Source organism: Prorops nasuta, unplaced genomic scaffold (genome assembly GCF_024137725.1).
Source record: "Prorops nasuta isolate Cenicafe-Biocafe unplaced genomic scaffold, Cenicafe_Pnas_1.2 PNAS00006, whole genome shotgun sequence".
Taxonomy (NCBI): Eukaryota; Metazoa; Arthropoda; class Insecta; order Hymenoptera; family Bethylidae; genus Prorops; species Prorops nasuta.
In genome coordinates, this window is record NW_027116803.1 from 4,468,537 (window position 1) to 4,488,187 (window position 19,651).

General features: G+C 38.3%; 3 protein-coding genes across 7 annotated transcripts in view; 1 reads left to right on the top strand and 2 right to left on the bottom strand.

Moving 5' to 3' along the window:
- Mef2 (myocyte enhancer factor 2) overlaps nucleotides 1-15,538 on the bottom strand; it is a 52,576-nt gene extending 37,038 nt beyond the window's left edge. The window contains exon 1 of one of the 3 annotated variants that reach the window (XM_066728881.1): nucleotides 15,022-15,538. The gene's annotated coding sequence lies outside the window, so the exon portion shown is untranslated. The remainder of the gene's footprint in view (nucleotides 1-15,021) is intronic. The other 2 variants (XM_066728880.1, XM_066728876.1) reach the window with 2 other exon arrangements.
- On the top strand, nucleotides 14,934-18,163 carry Parp16 (Poly(ADP-ribose) polymerase 16). 2 transcript variants are annotated; one of them, XM_066728882.1, is made up of 7 exons: nucleotides 14,934-14,998; nucleotides 16,514-16,859; nucleotides 16,931-17,086; nucleotides 17,158-17,367; nucleotides 17,431-17,596; nucleotides 17,665-17,791; nucleotides 17,870-18,163. In XM_066728882.1, the coding sequence occupies exons 1-7, from the start codon at nucleotides 14,991-14,993 to the stop codon at nucleotides 18,027-18,029; spliced, it is 1,173 nt and encodes a 390-aa protein (XP_066584979.1). In that variant the 5' UTR covers nucleotides 14,934-14,990; the 3' UTR covers nucleotides 18,030-18,163. The 2 variants fall into 2 exon arrangements, with proteins under 2 accessions (XP_066584979.1, XP_066584980.1); XM_066728883.1 differs by lacking the exon at nucleotides 14,934-14,998 and adding an exon at nucleotides 15,980-16,163.
- LOC136774523 (vacuolar protein sorting-associated protein 26C) lies at nucleotides 18,145-19,535 on the bottom strand. Of its 2 annotated transcripts, none has more exons than XM_066728884.1 (6): nucleotides 19,396-19,535; nucleotides 19,188-19,331; nucleotides 18,720-19,112; nucleotides 18,562-18,658; nucleotides 18,358-18,483; nucleotides 18,145-18,283 (listed from the first exon to the last, which is right to left on the bottom strand). In XM_066728884.1, exons 1-6 carry the CDS (start codon nucleotides 19,450-19,452, stop codon nucleotides 18,201-18,203), a joined length of 900 nt encoding a protein of 299 aa, XP_066584981.1. In that variant the 5' UTR covers nucleotides 19,453-19,535; the 3' UTR covers nucleotides 18,145-18,200. The 2 variants fall into 2 exon arrangements, with proteins under 2 accessions (XP_066584981.1, XP_066584982.1); XM_066728885.1 differs by having other exon boundaries at nucleotides 19,188-19,343; nucleotides 19,396-19,533.
- Between the last annotated feature and the right edge of the window lie 116 nt (nucleotides 19,536-19,651).

Here is a 19,651-nt window from a genome sequence, read left to right on the forward strand (position 1 = left end):
AAAATGACAGACCAGCCAATAGCAATGAGACCTATCGGCTCGGTTTGATAATCTGGTTAAATCCATCGGTGGTACCGAATTATTATTTATTTGGTAGCTCCTCCCTCCCTTTACTGGCCATCATTCATAACAAACTAGCAGTTCTTCTACGTATTATTTATATAAATACATTTTTATGTTGGGATTACAGTGGTAAATATGGAAACATAACAATGAAAATTTATAATTACTTTTTTTCTGAATATTTTATGTTTTCTACATTTTTATATATATTTGAAACCAATATTTCTACACTGAGAGAATATTTCATGATTTTTGTAAAACAATTACACGAACATTACTGTTATACGTGAAAGGGGCTCCATAAGAAAAATACGTGAAATTTTACAAATTTGGTAATATTGATTCGAATAATAAACTGGAAAAATTAAGTGTGTGTATAATGACGACATAAACATATTATACATATATTATATGACATAATATTCTATTTACATTTCTTTTTCCTAAAAAAAACTGATTTTATATAATTGTATCCTTAATGGAATTTGACCCTGAGACCTCGTACTCATCAATCTAACATCTTATTCACTCGGATGATTGTTTGTTATTAAATATGGATTTCAATCTTATATTTAAATGTCACAGTATCTTCTTTACGATACACTTGTATGTGTGTGTGTATATTTTTTATGCCTTTCAGATATTTATTAGATGCAATCGTGCAATATTCTCGATCGTCAATTTTTTTACACACAGACAAATAGCTCAGAGGGCACAAATGCAGAGTTCAGACATTTTTCATTTGCAACGTAAGAAAATTTACTGTGTCTTATTATAAATAACGATGGCTACCTCGTATCTAGAATTATTCTCACCATTAAGATTTACGATTACTGATTTTCAACAAATTTATCTCTAAAAATCACTCTCAGTGTGTGATATTAAAGATTATTATTTCAATATAAACAAATCGTGAAAAGAACAATTTTCATGTAATTCCTGTATATAACAATTTCACTGTAAAATGTACAATATTTTTTATGAGTGTATAAATAATTTAATCAAGCTTTGGTAAAATGAAATATATCTTCCGTCTGTTCTTTATCCACAATTATTACGTCATTTCTTGAATACCTCTGATAATTATTCGTTAATAATAATTAGTAAGTATGAAAAAAACCCCACATTTTCCATTAATATCTTTTCAAAATCTCTGCAAACTCCTGATGAAAATGATTGCCGCGTTCATCACTAACTGCACCGCAGTTATTTGGAAGAAAAATTAACTAACTAAAGAAGTCACATGCAAGCAACATTTATGTGCCGATTGCGTGATCTCTCAACGATGAACATAAGGAATATCTGTTCATGTGCTGGGGCTATTTAGTTAATACACGCAGATAAGTGCTATGCTGCAAATCTGAGGAACGCGAACTAATAAACAATTTCAACAATTATTTCTACTTCGGTAGAATTCGTATTAATTGTTTATTTTACAGAACATTGGTCATTATTTTGTTAATACACGGAGATAAGTGTTATACTGCAAATATCTGAGGAGCGCAAACTATAATAAACAATCTGAACAATTAATTCTATTTCGGTACATCAAAGTTAATGATAAGTTTCTGTTTTATTTCAAGTAAGTTTTTCCTGTTGACCAGCGTAATTAATTAACTTCCTATTTTGCAGGATGCCGTTCAACGAAACTGTAACTCTTCAGTTCCGCCAAGTTTTCAACAAGCATGTGTGTGCAACACAAACGAAATGAAGCTTAGAGAAACAAGACTAAAAAAGAAACTACGTGGTCTTACATGAATGAAGATTGCATATACACCACCAACTGGCCAAATTACTATCTTGAAATACTTTATTTCTAAAATTATTTCTCTAAATAAATCCATTTAAGGAATAATTTGTATAGAAACAATAATTGAACGAATCGTCGAGATTGGTTCGAAGGATATTATCCGTGTCTACGAGCTACGAATAAATGTGGAATGGTTAATTATAAAGCTTACATGGAACTTTCGTGGAAAAGGTCAAATATTATTCGAGAGGGATAAAATTTTCATAGTTCAAAAGTTCAGGACGAATGTAGCTCGACACTATTGGTCCATCGCGATGCTTCGAGGATGAATGGTACCAAAAAGAAGCTTCAAAGAGGATGTGGTAATGACTTAAAAATGTTACAGATAAAATGCGAAGGTATAAAATATAAAATGGATGAATAAATTAGTAAACGAGGTTGTGGAAGGTGGTGACGTAGACGATGTGCGTTGCGATCATGCATCGATTGAACGCGTTTCTGGTGGGATAGCATGTAGGATCTCTCGGGATAGCAGCAAGACAGAGAGGACACGAGCAATATCTACGTAAGCAGCCCGGACACCGTTCGCATCTCAGACACAGAGGATGCACTCTTCTGTCCTGATAAATCCATAGAATCAACAAAATTATCAGACTTCTCTCAAAATAAGAGGACTAATTAATAAAAAAAAAACCCTTAAAGGTTTTACCTCGCTCACCAGAAAATCCGAAAACTCCTTCGAAACACCTGTCCAAATCGTTCCTATCAATCAAAAGAAATTTTACGATCGATAAGATTTTTTCTAATGCTCGAAATAATTCTGACGTCACACTTTGTCGATCGGATCCATGAGAGAAAAAATTTATCGGTGGAAATAAATCGTTGAGAGTCTGTCTGGATGGACGGACAGAGAGAGTGGGATAAATTGATAGTGCTTGAAAGCGTCATAAATGAAAAGTGCCAAAGACAAATGGAAGCTCCCTAAAAGGAAATAGTTTTTTACGCGTACTTCCGAGAGGACAGCCATGATTATCCGTGGAAAAAGTTGACCTGCCAAGCGGAAGTTGCGAAGAAAATTAACGCTGGACGAGATTAATTGACAGTGCGAGAGGCAACTGAACTGATACGATCCGATCGTGCCTTGATTCTCACCGAGAACGCTAAAAATATCGACCCCGAATCGTGGAAAACATTTGACAAGGAAGCTGACGTTAAGTGGTAGCTTAAAATCCTGCAATCCTTCAATCCTAGCCGAATCTCGCCAAAATCGATACATAAATTATGGCCAGGCTTCTTCGGATTTAAAAATCGATCGATAATAATATCAAAGTAGGCCGAGCTATTGCTTTCCTAAATAATCAATGATTTTTTGGCATTTTTCGTGGTGCGATTGAATATTTTATCGATGAACGATGGACGTATATACCGAAGGAGAGAAAAGTGTGAGGGGGAGGAGAAGAGAGGCGAAGGAAAGGGAAAGAAAAAATTTGTTGGCTTGTGGCAATCGTCGAGGGGGTTAAGTAAGACGAAATCGAGTATTTTGGTGGGAAGGAGGAGGGTGGGGGGGGGGGGGGGAAGGTGTATTGGCGTGAGTGCAGCGCGCCATATTCTTTGTCCTATGACACGGCGAAGTTAAAACTATGCGGCTAAAATTAAACGCAGGCACCAGGCCGAAGCCTGAGGCTGAGCAGGAGCAGCCGCCAGAAAGCAGAGCACGTGCTTCAACTAAGTGACGTGTGCCCTCTCCCCTTCACCCCTCCCCTCCCCTCCCCTCCCCTTTCGCCAAACACGCACACTTCTTCCCCGGCCAAATTCCCCGAGGTACACACCTACCACGTACTACATTGCCTCACTTGGCAAACTAATTAATTTCCTATAAAACAATTAGCGAAAAACACTGCTACTATGTATACCTCGCGTTATACCACTCTCGTTACCCCCTCCTCCTAGACCATACACTAAACCAGTTACACATACGAGTATCGAGAGCAATTTTCTTGAGCCAATTAAATTTCTCGTTATTGCATCATGGCTTCTTTCAAAGTCTCCACGAAAAATACTCCATTTTTTAACATGACTTTTCTATCCGTACCAAGACAATCTAATTATTACCCTTGTATAGCACGCGTGTGTGTTGGAGACTTCTCTAAAACGTTCCAGGAACGTTTTTGACACTATGCGTAACATGGGGGTAGACGTTACTCTTGAAAATCTGATTTCGAGTGTCTATATAGCGTCGAATTTCGTATTTCTTTAAAAGGTGAAATCGTGGATTTTGGTCTCTGATCATTGGGACGGAGATGGAAAAGCGAAGTTAATGGAGCATCAAGGGTATCCGGAGGCCAGATACCCTTGATCGTCGGAGGGAGAAGAGCCAAGGAAATTCGCTGTTGGGCCACGAAGAAATCTCTGTAGGAGACTCGAAAACACGTGTCGCGCATTCGGCGAGCTGCACGGGGCCACGTGTGGGGCGCTTCAACGGTGCAGGCACCGCTCGTCCGGATATGCCCGCGCGTACTCCCACGCGTATGGATAGTTTTAATATGATAATCCAAAGTTTAAGTGCTACTGCTCCCGCTCTACCGACTCCCAGCCACACTCGACCAGATTCACTCGAAAATCCCCGATCTCGCTCCTCCAACTCCAATCGCAACGATACTTTTCTCCAATCTTTCCACGACACTTTATCCCAATAATCGAAATAATAATAATAATTAACCGATATATAGAAAACTACTCGTATTAATAACTTGATTATCATCCTGGCTCGGCTAACCCTGCAGACAGAGATTAAGTTAATGAATACCGTGTTAAAATGTTTCTTCCACAGGATTGGTAAAACTGTATCATTTTAAAATCGATGGACGATAAAACAGAGCGTAAAACTCCCCGTGACTATTGTAAATCACAAAGCGTACAACCCGTTCAACGAGAAATTTGCAATTCAATTTCTACGAGAACGAAGGTGAAGGTTTGGAAAAAATCGAATGCAGCCCTAAAGGTTACGTAGGCGATAAAATTACGAGTGAACGATCCTCGAGAGTAACAATAATTGCAGCAATGACACAATTTTAACGCGATAAAATAATCTTCTACCAGATAAATATTCATCAATCGCGTCTTGCGATTGCTATGAAATCTACATTTTCCAGGTATTATCAATTTTCATCGCAGCAGAAAAAAATTGAGATACACCAGTGCCGGACCCTGTTGGATATTATTATTCGAGCCAATTACGGTGAAATTCAATCGAGTAACGTGGCCGTCCGAGAAAAATGTTAATCTCCTCGAGTAAACACAGAGATTTCTTGCGTTGGGCTTTTGTTTACCATTGGAGTCACCGCGAGTGTAAGAAATCGACAAAGCAAACTTCGGGAGTTCTAGGAAAATCGCGTGGTTCGTTAGGGAGTTGTATTGTGCAGAGATTCTTGGAGGAGCTTAGCGGGAGCAAAACAGAAAGAGTGAAGTAGGGGACAAGGGAGGGAGGGGGGGGGGGGGGCATACGTAGAAGCACAGTAGTGAGACTATCTTTCGCCTTTATCTTGCTCTGCTCGATAATTCCATCGCCATTGCTACTGGTGGCTCGCGCCAGTTGCAAGCTGCCGCATATACAGTATACACATGCACAAGCGCTGCTGCTGAAACCTAGCCTACATTACGTTCATTGCTGTGTTAGTGTTTTCCGTACGCGTGTGAGCTTGTAACGCGATACCGCCGTGCCCAGGATACGTACGATGGGGAGGAGGGTCCGCAACTGGAGTAGGAAGTGAAAAGGGAGAGAGAAAAAGTCTCGCGGATGACTTATGTAAAAGGCAAAAAATTAATTTGTCCAATTGAAGATTTCGGATATAGTTTAATTTTCCTACATCACCACCCCCCCCCCCCACTATATGAGACCTCGTGTACCGTTTAAACAAATACAAAGAAAAGTTTTCTAATAAAAAAAAAAAATTGCAAAATCTCGTCTCCTCTATGAAAGCTTTATATTCTCACCGGACTCTATAATTATACCAAAGCTTTGCTGTCAATGAGAAAATGTGGAAAAAAAAGGTCACAGAGCTCGAACGAGATTGATTTTGCGGGGAAATGTCGAAAATTAATGTAGAGTAAAAATATAATACCGAGAGAGAGATATTGTTGTTGTTATTGCGATAAAAATATTTCATAGAGAGGAGAGATTGCATTCTAATGAGGGAAAAGAATGGGAGAAAAGCTTAGTGGCGCATACGAGGAGCTCAAGCACGCACACAAAAGTATAGAGATACGAGTACTGGGAGGAAGAGAGGTGGAAAATGAGGAGGGGAGGTCAAAACGCACGTGTGCGCTTACGTTCACCCCTCCGTGGTTCGCTTTGCTTCTATAGACGCATCTCTCTCTCTCTCTCTCTCTCTCTCTCTCTCTCTCTCTCTCTCTCTCTCTCTCTCTCTCTCTCTCTCTCAGCGCGTTTGCATGATTAAGTGAGCGTCCTACTCTGTCTAGAAATGAAGCAAGAATTATGAAAAACGAGCAAGTTCCAAACGGAGGAAATTGGTAGCTCGAGAAAGCTCAAAGGTAGGAACCGATGGCACCGAGGAATGACGATGAATGAAATTTTACTGATTCAAAAGAGTGGCTGAAAACGATAATTTGAGAGAGAGAGAGAGAGAGAGAGAGAGAGAGAGAGAGAGAGAGAGAGGAGAAATTGATGCTCGATGCTGAGATATGAAATTACATAGGTGGAAGGAGGGTAGGAGGGGGGAGTACGCGTGTATGGAAAATTAAGATTGAGCGAACGAAAGACAGAAAACGAAAGAAGAGGAAAAGGGAGGGAATGGGAAAGGACAGGACCAATAGGAGCGAGTCAACGGTACGAAAGACAATAATGGTAAATGAAAAATGTGAGTAATCCAACTGGATGGTTGAAGAGGATAATTTGAACGTAGGAGAGGTTTCAACGGTGAGATTTGAAATTATGTAGTAGGAAGAGTGGTAGGTATGGGGAATCGGGAGTGAGCGAGTGAAAGAAAAGAGAAAAGGAAGAGGAAGAGGAAGGGGCAGAGAGGGAAAAGGAGGAGGGTAGGAGTGGAGAAGAGAGGAGGATAACTGGCAGCTGTTAGGCGCGTGCGGCGTCGAACCTTTTAAGGCGCGATCACCGGACGCCCGGCGTCGCAAACGCCCCCTCCTCACCCTCCCCCCACCCTGCGCTACCAGCACCTTAAGTAGCGTCGCAACCTCCACCAGTCACGCTCCCCCCTCTCTCCCCCCACTACTTCCTCCTCCACAACGTCTTCATCTCCTTTCTTCTCATTTCGCGTCTCTCTATATTCGCAACGCGCTTACCAGCCAAACGGAAGAAAGACAAATTTTCTTCTTCTTCTTCTTCTTCTTCTTCGACTTCGACTTCGACTTTGCGGTACACGGACGTGTCCCCGTTACGACCATGACACGTACAGCGGGGATTTCTGAAGAATCAGCTGCCTCGGATGAACGCGATACATTAACAATTAAGCAAAATCTTTTTGTATGCGTTTGTAAAGCGACGCTGCTACGTCGGCACAACCACACTCTGTATGTATGTGTGTGTGTGCGCGTGTCACGGCCCTTAAGCTCCCGTGAACAATCACCCAACAAGCTCGCTGTTTCCCACCAGTTCTCGAAACCCATTAAGAAATTGTTTACCAGCACCGAAGGCCTTAAACGGAACACAACGGTGTCTCCATTGCTCCTGTTGTGCTCTGCCGTTGTTTTGCGTTTCTCCAAAATACATCCAATTCTCCAAATTTCTGTCGTACCTTCGCTGCGAACGAAACTCTGCGATTTCTTTCGTATTATTTTCTCGGAAGGAGCTCGGTCAACCGTACAACTGGTCATCGTTGGTTTTGCTCAGCTATCGATTTGCGAAAGGATGCGTCACGTGTGCAATTACGATCGTTTTTAGTCCACCGCCTATCCATTTGTCCTCGAAGACAGTCATTAAACGATTTCTCGTCTTTGCTAAAATGCTCGATGCAACATTAATTAGCCGTTAATCTCGTTAAACGGAAATAAATAGAATCGGTAAGTAGCGTGTTTTGTAAAATTCTCTCCTCCGTTCGATATTTCATTTGGAGAGCCAAGCAGCAGCACGAAAAAAAAAGTAAACAATAACAAAGTTCCAGCTGCCATGTTATGGTTTCTCTGAAAACTCGAATGAATAAAATAGAATTACGCGGTGTAGCGGATGAAAATGGTAAACAATGCAAAGCGACTTTGCGTTTACTAATAAATGAGACTTCCAGTTGCCACGGAAAGTTGAACGAAATATTTTGGGGCAGAGAGCCCGAGCACTAATTCCTACATTGAACGATGTTCATAATTAATAAAGTGCTTAAGCAGAAGGAAAAAAAGGGGAGAATCTAGTGGAGTTGCTCGATAATATAACGCGGCGCAAGTAACACGGTCAGTGATCTGTAAGAGAGCTGCTTACTTTTTCCTTTGTACTTTTTACATTCGTAAGACGAGCCCTTCCGCTCATTCGCCCTTTGAGAATCGCAATTTTCCACGGCGTTTGCAGCGAATTTTTTGTCACTCCGTTATACAAAGAGTCTCGCTGCTCACTTTTTAACAACACTCCCCCCTCCCCCCCCCCCCCCTCCCTCTCTCAGCCCTTCGCACGACGACGTCACGGAACAGAAGAAATCCGAATGAATATAGACGCAAAAATACCATTCTCTTTTTCCAACCTCCACCTCCCCCTCCCCCTCCCCCTCTCCATCTATCCGAGCCAGAGCGCGCAAACGGGGGATGAAAAGCCAGTGACCGTTCGACTTTTCAATTCTTCTGGCCGCGCGGATAATTCGTAAATAGGTCATTCCACGGATAGTGATAAACGTGGTTGGATTCAGTCTGACCTCTTCTAATTCCAACACTCGCATCGAGAGTTTTGTAATCGAAAATCAATTCTCGCCAGTAAAGGAATACAACGATACCATGGAAGATTCGCGCAAGCTCGTTCCAGCCAGCTCGACATATCCTTATAAACTTAATCCCATTAGCATATTATCCTCGAAATGGAGCGTAGCTCTCTCCGTACATTTGCCTTTATTTTTACCCAAGACGATTTACCTTATTCAATAGACATTCATCTCCGTGCGATTGAAACGTTACAATGGCGAGAGAAAAAATCATGCAGATGTTCTCGTAAAAACTCTTGATTATTCTCCATGTAAAAAAAATGATGAGAGTTGATGAACGATCGAAGCTGTCGATAAAGGGAGGCTCGCGTGTGTTTGTGACGTTGACTCGCGTATGTACATGTATAAAATAAAGCGGTGATTTAGGAATGTGGAGCCGAGGTTTAGCGTGATGCGCACATAGAAGTATCAAGCCAAGTAAAGTAAGGTAAGAGGTGGGTAGGTAGGTGCAGGTAGCAGCAGGTATAGCGTACAACGGTGTATCATGTACGCGCCGCGCGTACAGGTAAAAGAAACGTCGTCATGGAAACGACCATGGCCACCCTCAATCAATACGCGATGGGGTGTCGGTCGGTTCGGTCGGTGACGCAGGCGAAAGGCCCACGTGGTCCTATCGGCCACGTGCGAGACCTCCAACCATTCTTCCATTCTTCTCGGCGTCTAATCCTTCCCTCTCTCTCTCTCTCTCAATTCCCCCCTCCCCCTCCCCCTCCCTCCTTCTCCTTCCAACAATATAGCCCATCCCCTACAAAGACTCTTGTACCTGTTCCCCATCTTCAACCATAACAAAAAATCCTCCCTCGATTCACTCTTCATCTCCCCATTATCATCAACATCACCCTTATTATATTGCAATGCCTCCTAATCCCGAGTTTTTATTCATTCCTACATCGCTTCCCCACCTGTTTCTTTCAAATCTCACACTCTGAATCTCCCAATTACGCTGGATTCAAAGTTTCATCGTTTTCTCGATTTTCTTCGTGCAAAATATGCTTTTATACAGGGATTAATGTGTGCTAAATATAAACTTATTGCGAGAAATAATTTTCACTTACCGTTTTCTATGAGTATTTTGTATACCAGGAATGTGCAACCGATAAACGGTTTTGACATTTATTTTTCCATTTCCAGCAGATTAAAATTGATAAGAATTGATCGTAGATTTTTGTTGATAAATAGAATCTGATATTAAGTATTTTCCAACATGTCGATACTCTGTAAAATTTAAGTCCAAGTAGTCGGAAAATTGCCATCTTCGACGACTTTGAGAGCTTGCATATTCGATGCATCGAAAATTTTTGTAGGGATAGTGCAATTCAATCACAGGAAAGAATGAGAATTTGCATCTAAGTAACAAGTTTTTTAAAATTATTTGTTATCGCGATATTTAATAGCGTGTTATTCTTCACACTTTCAAAATGCTTTATTGGTTATTACTATGCGATTTTTTTGTCTCTCACATTATAGCCTCAACCAATATCACAAGAACTTGTAGGTTTATTCCATTGGAAATACAGAACAGCTTCAAAGAAAATGACATCTGCCAGAGCATGCAGACAGACTTTGAATTCTTCATGCGTTGGTATTCTCTAACAGTCTACCGTTATACATAGTTTGAAAAATTAATTATGGCTAACCTGAAAAATTAAAAAGACAAAGAGAGGATTATAAAAAGTAAATACTCTTAACATTTTTTGGTGTAACCCAATTTTAATAAAATTTACATTAAGAATGAAAATCTCCTGCATTGAAAATCCTGCTTGGTGAAAAAAATCTAAAGAAAAAATTAAATTCATGACAAAATAACTCTTTCGTATAGTTCGTATGGCAAGAAAAAATATTTTTATTGACTAGTACGACATCATCGTTAATACTGCAGTGCTTTCTACACCAAAGCTTTTATTCATATACTTTCACCACATATTCCCTCTCCTCATTCTTTCAATTCTCAAACTTTTTTATTGAAAAAATCTCCCCATTATTACAAACATCATAGTTATATCATCGCAAATTCCCCTGTCCCAAACTTTGTGCCATTTATATACCACATTGCACACTCCTGTCTCTTATCTCTTTTAATCCTCACATTACATCAATGAAAACTCCACGCCATTCCTCTCGAAACCTTTAGCGAAGAGGAGACTTTCGATCGAAATTAAACTCCTTACGAACCAACGATCACTTCCTCTCGACTCGTACAAATGTTTTCCAACGCGGATAACCTAAAAGTTCTTCTCGGCGGTTTTCGAAAGGGTAACGAGGAGGTTCGATTTGATTCTGACAGAGGGCAGCAGTAGAGAGGGACGAAATTCAGCAGCGGATTTACGCGAGTACGCGTCCTGTACTTACGTCAACGACGACCTGCCGCGAACGTTCCTGCCTTCAAGGTCAGGTCACACACTGTCGCGAGCAACGATACGACCGCTCGATCACCGCAATTTCACGCTTTTATATTAATTAACTCGCTAAAAATTCCCCATTATTATTATTATTATTACACGCGTTCCTCCTTCGACACAGGCGGATCACTCGCGAGAGCAGCTGGATTTTCATGTTTTACATAAAAGTTTTTTCTTCCTCTCAGCGGATGAAGCGTGACTCGTGCAATATTGATTAAATAAATTTAATAAATAATTGGCCGATCGACTATACCGAATCAATGCAGACATTAATTCAGGCGGACAAGCGTCAAGGTCTGTAAAAGAATTAGCAAGCGGCGCTAGCTTGTTACGGTTACTTAAGGAAGGATCCCATTTCAATTTCTCATGTTTAAGTCCCTGACCTTATGCACGGCGAAAACGTTGAAGCTTTTTCCTTCGGTCGATCGGTTCACGATGCGGTCTTATGCAAATATCGATAATTAAATTCATCACGCTCGCTTATTTACCTCCACCTTTCTCGCGCGCGCAATACCAAACTGGTCCATGTAAGTGCTAATTAAACAAATATTTCATCTCCAATCCCAAGCGCGATCTCCCGGATAGAATAATTTATTCACGCTATCCCTACTTACTTTTTTTTACTTTACTTTTTCATATTTCCTTGCTCGACTCGCAAAGAACGTAAAATAACCCAACTCACACACACACACATGCATAATTACAAAAAGCTAGAATGAAGTTGGGCGATAGCCACTTAACTTTTCGACAATGACACAACGCACAGAAACGACCAATCGAGATAAATTTACGCTCCGTCGGTATAGCGAAAATGGCGGGATAACCAAAAATGGCGCTGCTGTTCTTTCGACAAATTTTCGCCACACTCGTGACCTTTAATGCCAAGCGACTAGTAATGACGTCCAGACCTGACCATCATTAATCAAGCCGAGTTTCAGCGACGACTCAATTTTTTTTTTCAACTTCGCGATATAGCTTGTATGTGTATATATATATTAGAGAGAGAGAGAGAGAGAGAGAGAGGAGAGAAGATTATCGATAGGGCATTCTCATCTGTAGCGAGCTGGATCGATGTCAACTGCGACGTGCACCGTGTCTCTGCTAGAATTTTTATGAGCACCAAGCTTTTTCGGGCACGACGAGAGAGATGTACGAGAAACGAGGTCCTGGAACTGAAACAACGACTTAGATACTATTTTTCGCCATCCAGACCAATACGCTTCCTGCTGCAAAATTATTGGCTGAAACAACCCGATGACACAGTTTTCAAAGACACGTAATATTTATCAGGCTGCTGTATTATTCGTTTCTCAAATCCTGTTACGATTATTCGGCGAGCAGTATATATTTATACAAGCGAGACTTTTTTCAGCTTTTTGTTTTGGTCGTTTTAGTCGAACGACTGTTGCAATCGCGAAGCAGCTTTGTACGTGAGGAAATGAGATGTTGAAAATATAAACAACGACTCGCGAAAGATTCGAGATGTATAATAACTATTCTTGCCAGCCCTAGCAGCAAACCTCTTGCAAAATTCGGCAGCAATCATTCAATGCATATTAGACTCGCTCAAACAATTACAAAGTGAAATTAATTTTATTCGGAATTTTGAGCTGCTGAAAATGGCCAGATTATTTGTACAAAAGTATCATTGTATAGAAAATGATTTTTACTCGGCAGCGTAATTATCGAAATTAGATTTGTGCTTAGCGAACATTTCTTGCTTCCAAACAGGAAATATAATGGAGGTAAATTGGATAAGGCTGCATTGTTTCGATTATAAATTTTCATGGTCAGTGAGAACGTTTAGAGTTAGCGGTAAAAAAAGAATTCCGGTTCTAAAGTAAGAGCGAGGAACTGTTAGCAAAACAAATTTTAATTCTGCGTAGGTCTGGCGGCATACAAAGGCTGAAATTGTTTTTTATGATAAATTCAATGCACGCGGTAGTGAAATAATCTTACGAGAGAAGGAAGGAAAAAAAAAGGGAAGAGAGACAACGAAACTCTAGGCAAGGAATCTTGTCTCGCACACATCTCTCGGTAGGTAATGAAAGGAGTCAACGTTTAGGTCATACGTTTCAGAGATTTACATATGTTCGAGGACCCACATTGTAAATGCTTTGTACTATGAGGTCATACGGATACAGCGTATTGTCGCAAGCCATTTAGCCATTATAGGTTGTGTAGGTCTAGGTTTTGTCAGACTCACCATCTGATCTAACCTAATACGCCTAACGTTTTCAAACAATCCGATACGGATCTCCGGCAAAGCCAAAATCCACAAGTTCTCGGGCTTCGAGAGTCGTGACTCGTGACACAACAAACTCTAGGAAAATAAATTTTTCATCTTTATCTCACTAATATCACCCCGCATCTCTTCAAACACAGTAATAAAACAACAAAGCAACGGTGGTTTGCACTGAAATCTACACTTACCGATAATCATTTGTTACGTATCAACAATTCGCAACGTATGTTCTCGATACGTATACTTTCGCTAAATACTTTATTCTCACACACATATATATGAATATATTTACGAAGAGCGAATCGTTTTCGCGTATCAAACAACGAAAAGTATTTAGAAAATTTTGCTCGATATTGGAGGGAAAGAGTGAGCGAAAATGGCGCGAGTATCTGCTTTATCGACTAAGATTCGTAAAGTAGAATAAGATGTTGTACAGATGGCGCTACGCAACAACAAAACATCGCCGTGTAGATTTTACTTGCCTTGTGTCCTGTTTCTTTTTCTCTTCACAAATGTTCCGTGAGGAACAACATTGTTTGTGCAAATCCAGAAAAAAGAGGCAGATTCTATTTCTACATTACTCGCAGTTTCTCAATACGAAGGACTCTTCTTTTCGGCGATAAATTTATTCTAGCAACGCTCATCTGCATCGCAAAAACATTTTCTCACAGGCATTATCATACTCGACCGAATTCAATAATTTAGCCACAATGCTGATGTGTTAATTTTGCATTATAGCAAAATTCCAAAGAATTTATTTTCGACGGCTTGATTCGTCTTGATTGATTAATTAAACTATTCGCTTTATTATTCCACGCAAGCGAGAGATGCCATTTCTTCAAACGTAAATAATAATAGAGGGACGAGCGCGAGTAAGCACGCAGGCTCATTAACAAATACAACGCGTTTCATTCAATTGTTGAAACTTGTGTGACAAAGTAAAAAGCGTAATTGTCATCGTCGCGGGAGAGAAAAGAGGAACACACGCATATGAGATGAAAAAAATAGCCGATCAGAGCTAAAGAAGATCATGAATAGTTAATAGAAAACTTTGATGTATACGTTCTACGAAGCACGGTATATATGCAACGGGCACGCTTTTTGCAATGCAATCAAAACATCGAACGTGTTTTCTAGCTGGAGATGAAGCTCCGAGTGATAAAACCGAGTAACTTAGATTGTCTCGGTGTCACTGCGTAGGAAAAACTGGTAGAGGTTCTGCCGTCACAATTAGGTATTTGAGGAGAATCGAAAGTGTGGAATGGTCGTCGGCGGCGAGTGAAATAGTAGAGACGAAAGACGAAAGAGGATCAATAATATATCTCGCGTGTGGCCAAGGCGCTTCACGCATCTTCATTCGACCTTCAGTGGAACGTATGTATTCTCGCAGAAGATCCGATGTCAAATACTTTGGCGAAAAGCATCGAGGAACTCGATGATTTGGTCGGCGAGGAGAGGGCTGAAGGGGGGACAGGAGGGGGTTGTCGGAGGAGGACTACCAGAAGGAAGGGGGTCCAAGGGGGGGATCGGTTTTCACCCAAAATCGCATTACGTATGTGTGCGTGAAGGCCATGTCCAACATCTGACGGACGATTTTGGTAATGAAAAGGTAAACAGGCAAGTGTTACTCACGGTTCGACCGGCGAATTCCTCTCCCAGGCGATTTATTTCACTTTGCACAGCAACATTATTGTGTGTTGAAAAAAAAACGAACGAGTTTGATCAAAACCACAATTTTCGTGACGTCATCGGTGGGAGCCGGGCATGCGCAGGGGGAATTCGGTGATTTTCCATGTACCTCGAAACACGTGCGTGGACGCCACTTATATTTTTCACAAAACACTACATCGCAAAGAAACGCGTGACATTATCGCCAAGAAGCCGCTGGCTCTTCCACGGATGTTGAGTGCAATTCGCCAAAGCCAGCCTGCCGACATCCATCCATCCACTCCCACTTGTTAAATGACGTACACTGACGTCATCGATAGTTTACCTTGAAGCATGACATTGAGTCGCAGAGTGACCAACTCCTCCGAGTAAACTACCTAGATTCAGAATCAACCGCGAAAATCCCTCATCGCACTGAAACATATTTCCTTCCAAACTTTACAACACTTACCACGATGATTATATATTGTTGCTTTGTTTATAATTATTATATAACTCACTACCAACATCCTCCCACCCATCATTCGTCTATTAATTCATTCAATATTCGATCAATCGACATAACAAATGAATTAAACAAAAGAAATTGGTTCATGGAATAGCTCAAGCCATGACAGAACTTTTAGGAAATAAACAAGACTTGTTGTACAAATTTTGTGTAATACAATATTGTAAGTTGGTCGAAGCATTTTCTGCACAGCTCCCATCAGCTTCATTCCAATCGGTAGATCCAATCACGTTCTTTACTAAAATCTTATTCGTATTTTATTCTCCGCTGTACGCTGCTTCGATGGAATTTCAAACTGGTCACTAAATTTACGAGCAGAGTGCGTAAACGCCAATAAAAGCGTACTATTATAATTCTAGTGCTAAAGAAATCGCAACACTCAAAAGCCAATTCCCCCACTTTACAAGTAATCTGCCAGCATGACATTTGACCACAAAAATATATAGCCAAATAAAATTTAAATTTTAACCAGATATTAAGCAAACTTATATTAACTTTGTAAGAAACTGCTCTTTTTGTTCCTTTTGTTCTATATTTTACTATTATTTTTTAATGGAAATTGGTGTTTGCGCTCTAAATTTAAATCATGCTGTATAAGGTATACAAACTGTTTTATATCATTAATTTATTTAATTTGTTTATAGACGAACAAAACGGTACACCCTATGTAATTTTAAAAGTTTACCAAGTATATTTCAAAGCTTCATAAATTTTGTTTAATTATAATATGAGTAATAATTCTGAAAGTAATTCCAACCTATAAACATTATGTATACAAAAAATCATTTTGTTAAAAAGGAATGTTATAAGTTTTATATTTTATCAACACTTCCATCCAGACTACATTGTGCAAGATATTTGATTAATAACCTTATATAAATTTAATTATATTTTCTACTTTATTATTTACTAGAATCTGTGGTAAATATTTGTTTTTATTTTGGATAGGTTCTTTGGATATATTATAATGGCTTGCTTGGAGAAGAAAAGACAAATATTTAATGAAAGTCAAGTAATTAATATGCTACAAAAAGAGAAATCTGAAGATGAAGAATCAATTGATATTCAAATGGAGAAGTCAATTTTTATATCAAACGTGACACCAAATATAAGTCCAAGGGATATTGAAATCAAAATTTCTTCTTTGAAATATCTGTTAGGAAAAGATCTGAAGGCAGCAGATCTAAGATGGTCCTTGTTTGTGGCTGCTTGCAATACATATCGATATGATAGTTGTTTGAGACCATTTCCACCAATGTATAAAACTGATGAATGCAAAGATATTGATGCTTTGGTAAAATTTTGGTATCTCTATAATTTCTTATTATACTTTTTTATTTTATTAATATCAAATTTTCAATGTAGAGAAAATCCATTGAACTGATTCCACCACTAGCAATAGTTTTTAAAGAACTCCATGAGCCTAATGTATATGAAAATTATGGAGCAGCAATTGATTTGCTGTACTGGGTACTAATCCATTTAAGAGATCCCTATGTTAAAAGCATAGATAAGAATAATGTAAGTACCTAATATATATTAAACTGAGATAATAATGATATAATAATATATCCATTTATTCTACTTCATAGTACAAATCTATATTAAGAAAAGTGCCATCTGAAATATCAGTTCAAGCTCCAAATTTAATATTTCAAGTGAGCAGTACAAAGCAGTCAATGGCTGAAGAGAAATGGAAAATGGCTAGTCAAGGAAGAGCAACATTTTATGCATATCATGGTAGTAGATTGGAAAATTTTCATTCCATCTTACGGAATGGCTTACAGCAGAATATGTGTAAAGTGAGTTCTGGTGTAACTGTTAATCTCGTATTAACTAAATTATATTGGTGCTTTTGATTTCAGAAATCAGTTTTTGGGGAAGGAATATATTTATCAAGCGAGTTAGGTATATGTTTGCCTTATAGCCCTGTTGGATATGGTTGGGGCGGTAGTGTTCTAGGTAGCCAGTTGAGCTGTATAGCTTTGTGCGAGTTAATTGACCATCCTAATGTCAAACAAGGAAACTCTTGTTAGTAAAATGCATGTAAAAGAAGATATAGAGGTAGACTATTGTATATTTCTCTTATTTTATTTTAGTTGGAAAATTACCCAATACTAGCAGTGATAATTCAAAAGTGCCAGACAAATATTATTTAATCATAAATAGTGATTTGGTACGAATAAGATATCTTTTGGTATACAGCGAAGATTTTAATCAAATTAGGTAAACAGATTTGCATACATCTTTCAAATTTCTAGGAGTTGGTAATGAATAACATTTTATACCATAATTTTTTTATAGAAGCGACGAACATTCGGGACTACTTTCTTGGTTTAAGCAACATAAATTTTTGACTTTTGTTCTTGGCTATGTTGTTCTCTTAGCTTCAGTAAGTTTGGCACATAATAAGCAAGTGGAAAAGTATTACAGATTCCTTGTGCAAAAAGTTGGTTTGGAATGAATCGTGGACTATTTTAGGTTTTTACAAATTTTATTTGTATTTAATTATTTATACTTTATATACCAACCTTTTGATATTTTTATTAAAAGACTAATAAAATCTAAAAGTTGTTACATTAAAAATACTTTTATATAAAAAAAAAACAATTATATACAAATATACAAATAATTTTTAATGCCTGGAAAGTATTATAGGAAAATTCTCGGTAACTAAATAATCATCTTCAAAAACAATAATAAGATTAACTTCAAATTCTGTAAAGAAAAGAAATAAATTTATGTGAGAATTTCAACTTTAAGCTGTGTTAAAAAAAAATCATTTTTCTTACCAACTTTAAAATTACTTGTACTTAAAGTGGGACAAGTAAATAATCTTGGAAATATCATATAAATTGGTATTGCTAAATTAGTACATGGATTGCCTTCACCAATTTGAATGTTTTGAATTTCTGTTGCTAAAAGAGGGAAACAAGTTTTTAGGTCCATAATATTATAACATTTGGAAAATGAAACATTCTTTCTTGCTAGCATACCATCTCTTGAATATCCTTCTGCACAACCACAAGTTTCTACTCTTACTAGCTGCAACTCAATAGACTTTATAACAGCTTCGCAATGCTCAATAACTACCTAACAAAATTGAAAAAATATGAAAAATTTATCAAATTCATTATTTATATTTATTACTTACTTCTCCTATTAAAGGTTCTGAAAGTTTACAATATAAAGAATCTAGCCTTCCTGTTATTGAAAATTTGGGAACATTTGTACGATCTCTGGTATTCTGGAGAGATTCTGGCATTATTTTGAAAAATACTATTTTACTATGCTCTTTCTCAGCTTTAGGATTAGGCTTATCCTCAACAATAAATTCTAGTGATTTACTAACATCTTTAGCTAAAAAATTCCTTTTAATATCGCATCTAATTAAATATTGAATATTTACAAAAACACCATGATATGTTTCATATAAAGATTTGCTACCCCTTGGTTTTAAGGGTAACTCAAATGGAATTTCAGTTTTACCACTTGGTATTTTTCCTGATGGAACAACATCCAAGGTATATTGCAATAACTGAATTGGCTAAAATTGTAAATAATGTAATTAGAAAAATTAATATTGATAGAGGTATTACTATGGGAGAAATATTAGACAAACCTTTACAGAGTTATAAAATGCATCAAATATACCAACATTTTTGGAGCTTAATTGTAAATTAACTGAACCTTCCATTGTTAAAAATATTCCATCATGTTTTACATCAGACGTAGTTTTTAAAAGGATTAATCCAGCAACAGTCTCCTAAATTATAACCTAGATTTTAATTCAGGTTTTTTTCATATATTCGTCATAAAAAAATACTTACGCCTTCGTGGTAAATATTACTCGCACGTTTTAGTTTAATATCTATGCTGGTTAGCATATTATTAAGAAAATAAAAACAATTATATTAACTTTATTACAAAATCAAAACTTTTTAAAGTGACAGCTCATAAGAAGTGGTGGTGATTGTATTATTGTATACGCGAAAGAATCAACGTAATGTTCAGTTTCTTCGTCGCTAGACGGCGCCTACCCAGAAAAACACAGATGATCATAGATTGCCTTGAAAACTGGAATTC